The following is a 13741-nucleotide window of genomic DNA, read 5'->3' as shown; positions in this document are numbered from 1 at the left end:
TGAAGATATACGGTAATAAAAAAGGTATTAAATCATAGATAAAAAATAATTATAAAGTAATTGAGAGTTTAAAATGAGTAAATTATATTTATTTAATAAGAATTGAGTACTTTTTTAATTCTAAACAAACATTTTTTTTATAAGTTATAAAAAAGAGATTAATTTTATTTAAATGATTTAGTTTTTTATTTTTTTTCATGCAATATGGAAACCTTATTTTCCTTCTTATATTGCTATTGTTAGCTTTTCCTTTAGTATTTCTTTGGAATCGTATTCTGGAAGATCTAAAGATTTAGTGCAAGTGTGAGCTACTGGCAAATTATTTTTATTATCTATCTTAGCAATTTCTAATTACAAGTTTTTGAATCCACCAAAAGGAACTTTAAATGAGCCTATTTATATTTTTTAAAATTATTAATAAAGTCAGTTTTTATTGTTAAAATATATTTTAGTTTTTTACCTGTTACAAAGAACAAGAATAAACTACGCTGATCTTCATCGTATTCATTCATAACTTCGAAGAACCATTATATAATCTGAGAATCTTTATTATAGCGATAATATCTCATGTGTTTTTTCATGTCGTCAACTATATTTTATAAGCATTTTAACAGATTTAAAAGAAAAAGAATAGTTACCATCAATTTTTTTGACTCCAGAGAGTAAAAGTCCGAGCTCTTACTCATTCATATATTTGAGGGATCTTTAAGGAAGAATTTCATAGAATCCCTTTAGGAAAGATTAAATTTATTCTTTAATTTCCTCTGTCATTTTAAAGTGAGCTATTTGTTTAACATATTCCTTTTTGTTTTACTCTGTAACTTCAATATTTCTTCCATTAGGTATCAAATCTAATGTATAGTTTTATCCAAGCACAACTCTATCTATTGAATGGGTTAAACATAGATCGGTGACATCATGGTCAAGTATCCACAAGAGGTTATTCGCCTCATCTGGATCGATATCTTCAAGATCGCTTATGAAAAGAGTTTTATCTATTTATGAATTATTAAATGTTTAGTTAATTAAAAAAAAGAATTTATTAATTTTGTACGTAAAATATGTTTCAAGAAAGATTTAGTGAAATCAACTTCAAAGTCTAATTTTTCTATCAAACCCTTGGCAATCAATCTACCAGCAAATCTGAAGTGTGTTAAGTGATTTGGAACAAGGAAAGAGGTGGGACTTGGTTGCATTGTTACACCATTTGAGGAGAGCTTAAATAATCCTTTCTAAGGATCTAAAATATCATTGAGGGCCAATACGATCCATTCTCTTGTCAAACCTCCTTAATCTATACCAGATTCTCCTTCAAAAACTACATCAAACTTCTAAACCACAAAAACATTAGGAGGATAGTTCATCAAATCTCCCAAAGAAGACTACCAGCACTATTCTCTTTGGCAGTTTATATAAATCTTACGTTCAGCTCCTTTAGTTTTCTTTTTAGCAATAAATTTAGCGAAGGTGCTATTTTTATTATTTAATATAAAATTATTATTTGGATATTTTAATTATTTAAGATTTTACGCTGCTTTAGCCATCTTCTTTTCTGCATCTAGACGACGAGAGGATTTTACATCAACAGCAATTATATTAGATATTTCTACCCATTTCTTCTTGGATTTTACATCATAACTATTTATCAAATATTGTATTAACTTATTTAATTCTCTTAAAATTAGATCATATAGCTAAGTCATGTCGACACCAGAGAAATTCTTAGAAGAGCTTGCTGACATTAAAGCAGTCATGGTTCTAGTCATAGATTGGCCCAAACCAATACTATCCATCATATCATCTGGTGCTTTTGTAATAAGTTTAGAAAGTTAAGGCAATGAGTCATCAGGAATATCTTCTCCTCCAAATTCTTCAGCAGGATTGAGCTTCTTCTTTTTCTCATCTGGATATAAGAAGTCATACAATGTTAAGATACACTTAAGAGGATAATCAAAGTAGCTATAGCTTGGAATTATCTAAAATGAAAATAAATATTAATAAATAAATTAAATAAAAATAAAATTTACAAAATCTTGAAGAGACCATGCGTAATTAACTGATTGAATCATAAACTACAAGAGGTCAAAGAAGAAAGACATAACACTAGGATCTTCTACTAACAAAACTTGTCTTACATCTTACAACATTCTTAAAGTGATCTAATTATTTATTATTAAAAATAAATAAAATAAAAAAATTTGTTTATTTAAGTAATTACTTTATTTTTTTCTTCTTTGAACCACTCTATGGCTGCTTCTGGACCATCTTCTGACAAACGCAATTTATATTCATCGAGAATTTATTTTAGCTCTTCTTTTAAAGCGATCTTAAAGAAAACAGTTAAATCTTTGATGCTCTTTTTGAAGACTTCCATATCTGATTAAAGGAAGTTTTTAAATTTAACTAAGAAATCATTGTAATCCAAAATATCATTAAGAGTCACAGCCTCATCATTTAAATCATCAAATCCACCTTTTGATTGATTAAAAGTGTTAAAATAAGAATGAAAAACAACAATAAATATTACGGTTTTATTTGATTTGAGTTCTTTTATGAATAAATGCAGCTTAGAGCCTTTTTAATTCAGGGTGTAGTTTCTTAATAGAAATTCTCATATATTATTTAACAAAGTCAAGGTATATAGTAAACACTTTGCATTTGTCTTGAAGTAGAGTAAAGCTGCTAGATTCCTATTTATTTAATGAATGTTAATATTAATTATTTTGCCAAAAAATATTATTAAATTTAAATTTTATACAGATATTCTTTTCTTTTTAGCTAAATCATTAGGAATTTCTTAGGTGAAAGACTCCATCAGCTCCTCCATATTTAATTCTTTCCAAGGTCTATATAGTACAGGGTATTTATTGTCATAGTTTGCCTTAATCTAGCCATTGTATTAAATTTGCTAGTAAAAGATTTGATTAAATTTATCAAAAGGTTCGGTTATCAATTGATATGAAGATTCAGAGTAAGAATAAGATAAAACATTATTATACAAATTTTTGTCCTATGCTATCCATTTTTGAGCAAAAGAAACTAATTGGTTCAAAGGTATGCTATTAGATATTTATTTAAATTAACAATTTTAAAGTTTCAATAGAATTTATTTAATTAATTTACCCATCTTTTTGTCCTTTTATCAAATTTCCTAATTTAACATCTTTTAGATGATCAAATGGACGGAATTAGACTGCAATTGTTTGCAATTTAGAATGTGACTCGCTTCTACCAACTTAAATCTTGTATTCTTCAAGTGAATTAATAGGATAATCTTATAAACCATACAATACATGACACTGATTGTAAACTAAGAGTTCATGGAGAACGCTAATGTAATTGGCACATTTCCAATATTTAACATCAACTTCTGCTCTGTAGCTGACCTATTTATCTAAAAGAAGGATAGGCATTTCGATCAATTGCATTAGGTTATTTTAGTTTAGTGACTCATTTGTAATTTTTGATCTTCTAGGGTATAAGAAGAGAAGGAAGGAAATAAGGTCAACTATCCTATAAGCATTGTAGGGATTCTAACATATAATTCCAAGTAACTCGACAACACTCTTATGAGAGTATAATTTATTTTTGTCTGTAAAAATATGTAATGCCTCAAAGAGTTTTAATAAAAACTCATCATCGAAAGTAGGTACCATTTCAAGCAACAAGTTTTGATGCTTAAGCACTCTATCAACTGATGCATTTTTTTCCATAGTTGGATACAATAAATTGTCTTCAATTTTATCAGTATTAATATCATCTTCTAAATCTTGAATTTCTTCATTTTCATTTTCAATACTATTATCCTTTGCTACCTCCTTTTTAACTTCAAATTATTTGAATTTATTCTTTAGCTCTTCTCTTATGTTTTGAACCTAAATTTCAAAATTTGTTAAAATAATAAAATTAAAAAAAAGTATGTTTTATTTTTTGTTTAGGAAAATCTATTTTATAAATTTGTTTTGAAAATTTTATAAATAAATATGTTATGAAAATTTTAAAAAGTGTTTTTTAATTCATAGATGAATTGATTAAAATAATTTAGACAAAGATAATGATTGTTTATTATGTGAATCTGTTAGCTTTAAAAAAATAAAGTTGTGATTGGATAAAAATAGTTTTTTCTTACTTTTTTTATGTTAAATTCAAAAATTCTTTAGCTGAGTAATAATAAACAAAAAATCCAGATTTAAAAAGACTTAGATTTATTCAAAAATTAATAATTACCTTGGTTTAAATAGGTTATGGCATTTAATCAACAAGCTCTTGATCCCAAGATAAAGCTTACACCCTTTATTCTTTAGGCTTCAAGTCGTTAAAGAAGTCAATAATATTTTGTTAAATATAAACTTTTAGAGAATCAGGAATGTGTGGGATATTTTTCTTTTTGGATGTTCCAGATTTAATACCAGTAGCAGATGCTGATCCATGAGCTTCTTCTTCCAATTCTTCTTGGTTTTATATAGTGCCATCTTCATTGAATTTTGGCAAACTATTTGGGTCTTACTCAGCATCATATATTTGGGCATTAATCTTTTACATGAATTTTTCAAGTATATCCTTTTCTCTCTCAACAACAAATTATAATTTTTATAAAAGTTAATATTTTTTCTTGCCTTCTCTCAGTAGCTCTGTTTTTTGGTCAATGTTAGCAGCTAAGAAAGCATTTTCATCTATCTTATATAATTCTAAAGCATTAGCAGGATATCCCATAGAAGTGAAATCAAATACAGAGACATGAGTGTCAGTAGTACCTTAGGTTGATTGGATGCTATGAGAGTTAGTAGTTCCAGTAGTTGTTCTCTGGCTTGTTGAGTACCTATCGGCAAAAATCTAAACAGCTTCCTAAGCTTATCTAATTGCATTTTAAAGTAAATTCATATTCTAAGCAAAAGGATTAACATTTAAAAGGTTTTAGAAAGGTCCTGCAACAGCTTGATTATTAGCAGAGTTTGCCTAAACAGCTGGAGGATTTCTATGTACCTGAGGTGGTACTTCTGCGCTTTTACTGACAGACTTTTTATCGTTACCTTCCTATTTATCTTTATTTTATTCTTATTCTTTTTTAAGTCTGTCTTGTTCTTCTTTTTCTTTTTACTTTATTCTGTTTTCTTCATTTATTTCCTTGAAAATAATCTCATCTAAAATTTCGAATTAACTTAATTTAGTAGGGCGATGATGATAAACGGTCTCTAATAATCCATAATCTTATTTCTCAAATTCTGTTTAACGTCTAAGAACAACATAAAGATGACTCAAGCAATAAATGAAGGTTTAAGTATGTTCTTTTTTAGCAAATAAATTTGGATAAGCATTGTAGAAATCATACAATGCCTACAATCCATGAGTAAATTATTCATGGTGAGCATAATACATTTCATCTATTGATTAAATTACTCCCTACTTGCAGAATAGTCCTTCAAAAGCTTATTATAGATATTTTATAATCTAAATAAAAATGTTTAAGATTTATATTAAAACTTACCTTTTTCTTCTTCGAGAAGCTCTTTTGTGACATCGGTAGAATCCTTCTAATTCTTTAAGTCTGGTTTATCATAAATTGAGGAGTTATTATTTAATGGTCCAATAGTAGATAATTGATATCTAACTTATAAAATTTCAGGATTTATTAATTTTGTGTTTTAGTTAATAGCTCCATATATATCTGTATAGTTAAACTGGGAAGACTTTTCAAGCTCTAAGCCTTTTTCTTTTTCAAAGTATGATAGCATGTTACGATTGATATAATAACTAAGATAATCCAGAACAGTTTCGTATTCAACATTAATATTTCTATCTTTGAAGATCCTCTTAGGAAGAGTTTACAAGCATTCTTTCATTAATCCAAAAACATCTATCGAAATCAATTTGAATAATTCCTACTAATTGGCACATCTCTTTATTAAATAAACAAGGATAGATAGTATTTTCTTATACTAGTCAGTCGAAATATAAATGTTATAATCTTCGAAGAAGCTCCTTAAGCTACTCACTAATCCATACAAAATAGTAAAGCAACTTTCAAGATTTATAAAATTCTTTGTTTCGATAATCTATTTTATTATTTATTTGAAAAAGTTAAAAAAATAAATAAATAAATGAATTAATTTATATCTCAAATTTCAATAAAATATTTCATCAAAAAATTTAATGAGAAAATTTTGTTGTTCTTTGTTTAAAATTAATAAAAAATAAATAAATTTATTAAGAAATTAATGTTATCCTGAAGCTATTTTTCATTAAAAATTTTATTTTTAAAAATGTAAAGTTACTTTCTTTGTTCAATTTATTTTTTTGATGTATTTTTTGTTATTTGATTAATTTAAGATCTAATATAAATGTTAATTTGAGATTTATTATTTATTTATTTACCTTTTTGATCCATGTGATATTTCTTTCAATGACGATTCTAAAATAATATTCAGCACTTCCTATTATTGGAATAGCTTTAGGCTTCTTTTTGATTGGAGGCTTGGAAGAGGGTGATCCTTCTTCATTTTCTTCGTTTTATTCCTAAGGAGGTTCTTCTTACTCCTCCTCTTCTTCTCCTTCAGCTGCTTTTTTGGCCTCAACATATGAATAATTAATTTTGAAAAGAGTTTCTAAAATTTAATTGGATGTAAATTCTGAAATAGAACCTCCTACAATCAGGAAATCCAAGAATGAAATGATATTATTTTTCTTAAAAATAGAAAACTCAGGGATTTTAATACGCTTTTCTAAAATATAAGGTATAGTGAGAGGATATTTTTGCATAAACATTTATAAGAGTTTGATTGCAAATGGATATTCTAAATAATAGATGTTAAAGAGAGAAGTTTCACTAGAGTTTTATTTTTCCTTAGATTGGTTGTATGAATCATTAATTCTTTATTCGATGAGGTCTATTAAGAGGTCAATAATTTATTTCTAAATTACATTCAATTTAACAACCTTTGATGATTAAATAGCAGTGTTTTAGTAAAATTTAAAACGAATTTTGCGATTATTTTATATCTTCTGAGATTCTTCTGCTTTGGCTGACTTTCCTAAATTTGATTTATATTCATCATCTTCACTATCATCAGCATCTACAAAGTCATCTTCATTTTCCTCATTGTTTTAATTATTAGAATTTTATTCCTCACTTCCAGAAGCTTCATCTCTACCTTCAGGTTAACCAATATTGATAACAACTTCTGCCTCTTCTTATTCTTATTCCTCTTATTACTATTCTCTTTCTTCAACTTCTTGCTATTATTATTCTCCTTCTTCCTCTTCTCCTTCTTACTTTTCTACAATATCTTCATTTTCTTAAGCTTTTTCACCTTCTTCATTTTCCTGTTCTTAAGCAGCTTGAGCTTGCTATTCTTCAGCTGCAGGTTATTCTCCTCCAGCTTCTTCCTCCTCTTCTCCTTCCTTCTTTTCTTGTCCTTCTTCTTCACCTTCCTTTGGTTCATCAGCATCTCTTATAATTTCAGGGAGCAGCTCTTATTCTGGTTCATAGTCTTCCTAGAATTCGATTTAATCTTCAGGAAGACCTTCGAAGAGAGTAGCAACAACTTAACGGAGGCATCTACCATTTTCTAACATGTCTTTTTGTATAATTTTTTTATTATCAATTTCTTTTAAGCTCCAATACTGCTTGAATCTCTTCTCAAGGCTGAGATAAAGAGAGTTCTTAATACGAATTTCAATGCATGTTTTAATGAAATTCTCCTTTTAGAAAGTAAATACTAATTCAAAGCATCTCATTAAAGGAGTCCACAAGTTATTAGTATTTTTTGAGCCATTTACTCTTTTAAAGATAAGAAAATGATTAAATTTTATCAAACAAATAAAAAATTTATACCTTTCAAAGATAAAATCATCATAATAAATAGAAGAAAATCTGAATAGAACTTTGATTAATTATGCAAATTGTTCGTCTAAATTAATTTCTACATATTTTAGTTTGTTAATAGAATAAGCTATGAAAGTTAAAAGATTTCTCAAAATAGGATAAGGAGAGAAGACTTTGCTATATTTTGAGTACTCTTTAAACAAATTGGCTTCAAGATAATCAATAATTCTGTCAAGTGTTTAGGTGCTCAATTTAATTAAAGTCACAAAAACTTGCTCTATTTTATGGAAAAATATTTTATGATAAAGAATTTAGAAAAAATCATTTAATTTAAGATGTAAATAAATATCAAAGAATCTAAATAAATGTAATTGCGAAGAAAATATCATTTATTTATTTACTTTCAATTTAGGTTTCAGACACTCTGCTGCATTCTCTCAAATAAACACTTAGCTGAGTAAACCAGATATTAAGCATTTTGAACATATTGGATACATTAACTATTTAATGCTTTAAGTTTTGAGGAGAGATGTTGAGGTAGTCAAGGTAGATTTCAAATATCTTAATGAAGAATTAAACAATATTTGTTCTGTTATAAGTAGCAAATTTAATAATCCATGCTTCGTATTTGTTAATTATATCAATTATAACAAATACTAGAGAACCGATTAAAGGAGCTCTATTGATTTGAGGAGTATTTACTATTTCCTTCTTTAAACACTCAATAAAGACTTTCATTCCATCAGGTAACTAATCAACTGCTTTATTTAATTTCATTGATATAAACAAATCAGTTGGAGGATACAATTAAGGTTAAAAGTTTGGATCATATTCTTTAAACAGATCAATTACAATTTGTTGCAAATATGTACAAGAAGCAGCTACTTGAACTCTTTCATCCTTTAATTAAAGATACAAAATTGTAGAAGCTATAGCCTTTGTTTCTTCGCTAATTAATGCAATACCAGTTCTAAAAGAATAAAATAATTCATTTTAAATTTAAAATTTTAATAAAATCAATACAATTTACCTTGATATTTCACCAAATAACCTGGCTAGATATTAACCAATAAATTATCTAGCAGCAGGAGGAGCGCCGTCCAATTATGCGTAGTTGCTGAATTCTAAATCGTATGAGCCATCGTAAGTGTTACTTAAGAAGAAGTGTCTAATATTAACAGCATTAATGAAGAATTAAATGCAATGGTCTTTTGCTAAAGAGTTTTTAAGTTTGTCTTTACTATCAAGAATTAAAACTTTAAGTATTTCAGGTTGGGATATTAAAGACTATGTTGGAGATATTCCCATAAGTAATTCATCCAAAGTTATCTATTTATTTATATATATTATGTAAATTCAAACATAAATACACCAAATTTAGGTTTATTTTACTTAAGCAGTAGACTTTTTGTTTTGTAAGACGAAGAACCACCATCTGATGAAGACCATAGAAAGAATCAAAAACTAATATTTGTACCATGTTTCACGAGTAATGTTAGAATCATCTTTCAATATTTTGAGAATTTCCAAATTTATTTTGAATTTTCTAAAAACAATCAAGATATTATTAGTCAAATCAGATAATTTCTTGTAATATTCGCTCTAGTCAAAAGTAGCATTTAGACTACCATAGTTTATACTTTTTCTTATTTCTTATTCAGCAACAAGGTTGGTAGCTAAATCTTGGAAGGCTTCTCTTATGTTATCAGTACGAATTTGTCCTGTCAATACATTAGCTAATATACTTTAATTTATTGAACTTGAAAGATCATCAATAATTAATCTATTTTCTTTTTGTTCCCAACAAACCTTTAAGAGTTATTAATTTAGACCTATTATTTATAAATGATAAGTTAAATTAGCTTTAAATTTATTTAAGTTTTTTAATTTTATTTTACCAACAAAATATTTTTCTAAACCCTTTTTGATGGAGTGGAAAGCATCTACATCGCCCATAAAAGTACGAGAAATCACGTATTTGTTTGATTCTTATTTTTCGCTTCCTTTATACAAGAAGGCGCTATATAAATAAGTGAGAACAGATTTTTTTACTTGAGGGTTTTATGAAGTTTTAATAAAATTATATTCGAAATTGAAATCCATTTTGCTGACATAATATTTAACTTTTTATGGAATATGAGTGGCAATCAAATCAGGTAAACACTTTCTGGCTTTTAAAATAAATGCATTTAAGCTTTCATTGGAAAGTTTCACCTTGTCTTTTATGATTTACTTAGTTTATGTTTTAAAGAGACCATACAGAGTGCACAGTTATTTAACGAGAGTTAGACTGGCAATGTTTTATGCATCATAATTATTTATTAAAATATTTGCATGATCACCAATGCTTAAACTATTTCTTTATCCTAAAATCCAATTCTTATTTACTCCTTGATAAGGTAAGAATGTAAGTGTGTTTTCATTCTTATCTATTAATTCAACAAATAACTAAATAAAGACATGAAGCATAGGAATTTTTTCCTTGTTCTCTTCTATTAAAAGCTTAGAGTCTTAAGGAATATTCAAGTAGTAAAGCAAGGTTATTTTGAAGTCAACACTGCAATAATGAACCAACTCCAAAGATCTTCTAATAAGATTTAAGCAGTCTGATTCGCTTATAAACGATGGCACCTAAAAAATTCAGTTGAATTTAATTAAAAAATGAATTTATTTTCGAAATAATTAAATAATACCTTTGAGAGGATATTGATAAAGTTTTGGAAAAATGCACTTTGGAATTATGATGCCCTAAAAGCGTTAGTAGAAATTAAGGATTCTACAAACGATCTTACATAGGCATTTCTTGTAAAATTAGGGAATTTCTCCATAACTGCTGTCTCAAAAGCTCTGTCTTCTTGTAAAATAGGGATTTTTTCATCTAAAAACTAATTAAAATAGGCTACAAATTTATTAGTAAATCTATTGAAAGAAGCATCAATTATGTCAGAGGAAAGAAGATTGTTAGCATTTTTTTTATTAGATGTTTCTTCTCCATTTTCATCAACTGTTTTCTCATCTTCTTATTGGTCAGGATCTTCTTTGGCTTGGTCAAGTCTCAAATGAGAAAAGCAAAAACGAGTGTAGTTAACTTTTTCAACAAGCTAAGCCATTTATAAATTGTCTCCATATTTCTTAATAAAGGCATTTAGCACCATATTAGCTGGAGAAAATGCTTTCAATTAAAGATTATTATATTAAAGATAGCTTGCTACAACTTCTGCTGTGTTTTAGAACCTTTCGTCGTCATTATTGGATAAAAAGACTTTGGAAAGAATATCACAGTGGTAAAAGATAATTTAAGCTCCTATTTTTCCAACTTAATTATCGCTTTTGTATCCTTTATAGCAGCTATCGAAAAAAGTTTTTGAGGTTAAAAATTCTTTTATTTCGTTTTTGAAAATTCCCCTAGTAGCTAGCAATCTGTGATTAATAAATCTAAAGTAATGCAAAGCATTAAATGGTAATTCAGGGTTTTGTGCTTCTTCATGGAAATTGATAACACTTAAATAGAGCTCTTTAACAGCTTCAATAATAGGAACAGCTTCTTTTCCAATAATTTCAGAGTTTATTTCAAAGAAATAAGAATTAACATAAAATAATCTAAACAAATTCATAACATTTCCTGATCTGTTTATGCTATCTTCATCATGAGCCTACTTGATTTCTCTAACCAAACGATTAATAGCTAAAGCATAATATTTAATCAAAGTATCAAGCAAGTCATTACATTCTTACTCTAACTTGGCTAAATGAGGACTGTTTTTAGTTCCTAATTTATTCAAAAGATCAACTTTAATACTTTTATAAATCCCTGTAAATTATTCAAAGTAGCGAGCAACATCATCGAACTTAACATTTTCTACAAAATCTGTCTAATCTTCATTCAGATATTTTGCTTTAAAGTCATCTACAAATCTATTTTCAAATTCAATATTTGTGTCTTCTTCTAAATTGAGTATTTGAGCCTAGCTATCACGAATAAATACTAAGCACCACAGCATATCTAATTAAAAGTCTGGGTATGGGAAATTTTTCATAGCATATAATAAGCGATAATCCTTGTTCAGATGGAATTTTTTGAGAGCATCTATACAGGTAATGTAGCGTTATCCGCCAACAAAAGAGTAGCACTATGAAATTGTAAAAAAAAAAACTATAAAAAAATTAATTTAAAATCATTTACTTAAATTCCAGCAATTAAAGCTCTATTTTTAATAGCAGAAAAGTTCTTAGCCAAACGAAGTGTTAGCATAACATTAACAAATAAAGGAGTTATTTTATTTGGAGGTGATTATACATTATCTTTTGCAAAAAGTTATTGAGTTTGGTAATAAGAAGAAAAGAAATCAGAATATTCCTTCTTTACTGAGTTAATTTCTAATTTAAATACTTCCTTTCCTGGGTTTTCGTAAAAGGCTTAATCACCTTAAACATCATTGCCAATTGGTTTTGCTCCTGTATCCTTTTTATTATCAAAACATTTTATTTAAATCACAAATAATTAATTTTCCCAAAATAAATTATTTATTTAATGAAAAATGATTGAAAATTACTTTATAAAACTTTTCATTTTTAAAGATTTCAGCGACATAGGGATATCTTTGACGCCATATATTAATAAAATATAAGTAATAGCTTTCCATCAATCTGCAGCTATCTACTGTTTTTAAGACCTAGTTGCTAATTTTATTATAATTAAAATAAAATTTGTAATAAAAAAAAGGTTATCTCCTATTTTATTTATAAATTTATATGTAATTTATTGATTTGTTATAAAACGTGCAAGTAAGTTACAATCAATAATCAATCAAAAAAATAAATAAATGATGAAAAATCATATTATTATTTTTTGCATTTTCATATAAGTAATGAGTAAATTAGTTACCTTTCTGCAAAAACTATAAACTTTAGAACAAGATAATTGATTTCGAGATTATCGCAATATAGTAGGAGTTAAACTACATTGTTGAATCTATCTGTTTCAATTTTTAAAGCATTTATACGCTCACTAAAAAGTTCAACTAGAGTTTCTAATATACTAATAAGATTTCTCAAAATAACTATTATACCAATATCCTATTTTTCAATCAGCTTTATGCTTTCAACACCATTCCAGGGACCTTCCTCATAAGTTTTTCTAATAATATTAATCCTCTTTTCTAACTTTAACATATAAAACTAAAAGAGGTAGTCTCCTTAATGTAGTTTAGAGAGCTCTAATTTGCCCTCATCTTCCTAATAATTTAAGAAGCTTTCAAGTTGTGTTTATAAAGTTTCATCATCAACTTCTCTTTCATCATCTATTGGCAAGTTGTCAAGTACTTTTTCATTTTTATTCTTTGATTTTAAAAATATTAATATTGATCCATTCATTTTCTATCAAATATCTTGAAACTTAATTGACACATAAATTTTGATATATTTTAATATATATTAATAATATGCACAATGTCTCAAAATTAAAATTTTTTTTTTCTTACAGGAAAGTTGAGTCTGCTTGGCTATAATAAATTGGTGACGCTCTAATGATATGCAAAATTCATCTCTCCTTAAATATTTAGTTAATCTATAATCCTTTGCTAAATAATTTGTTCTTCTTCACTCTCTTAATTATTCTTATTTATTGCAAATTATTCTTCTTTATTGCCTTTATTAATTAATAGAATTAAAGTTATTTATTGTTTCTTTTTCTTCTTCCTCTTTGCATTTAATTTTCAAATCTTTTGTTGTAATGTATACAATTCAATCCAATTCAATTGAATCCTTTGCATTCATATTCATTTATAAAACTACATTATTTTCAAATTAATTTATAATAAAATCAATCCAAAAATCTTATCAAAATGCTGATTTATTCATTCATTTATCAATCTATTTATTTATTAATTTATTGTTAACAAGTCGACATACATACATTAA

The 13741-nt window shown here is 26.8% G+C and overlaps 1 protein-coding gene across 1 annotated transcript; it reads right to left on the bottom strand. All coding sequences in view use genetic code 6, as the record gives it.

Annotated features, from left to right (window-relative positions):
- Positions 1-195: 195 nt before the first annotated feature.
- Positions 196-13195, bottom strand: TTHERM_00821790 (HECT domain ubiquitin transferase; the record flags this gene model as incomplete). Its single annotated transcript, XM_001031509.2, has 22 exons — positions 196-392; positions 461-589; positions 639-995; positions 1055-1470; positions 1531-1976; positions 2028-2159; positions 2219-2472; positions 2528-2690; positions 2759-3059; positions 3124-3875; positions 4228-5426; positions 5486-6053; positions 6373-7777; positions 7832-8099; positions 8224-8792; positions 8853-9151; positions 9215-9654; positions 9721-10453; positions 10516-11952; positions 12006-12284; positions 12376-12502; positions 12708-13195. The coding sequence occupies 22 exons, from the start codon at positions 13193-13195 to the stop codon at positions 196-198; spliced, it is 10959 nt and encodes a 3652-aa protein (XP_001031509.2).
- Between the last annotated feature and the right edge of the window lie 546 nt (positions 13196-13741).

This window comes from Tetrahymena thermophila (genome assembly GCF_000189635.1).
Source record: "Tetrahymena thermophila SB210 genomic scaffold scf_8254483, whole genome shotgun sequence".
NCBI lineage: Eukaryota > Ciliophora > Oligohymenophorea > Hymenostomatida > Tetrahymenidae > Tetrahymena > Tetrahymena thermophila.
Note: the sequence above shows the minus strand (reverse complement) of the source record. Positions and strands in the feature narration are given on the sequence as shown.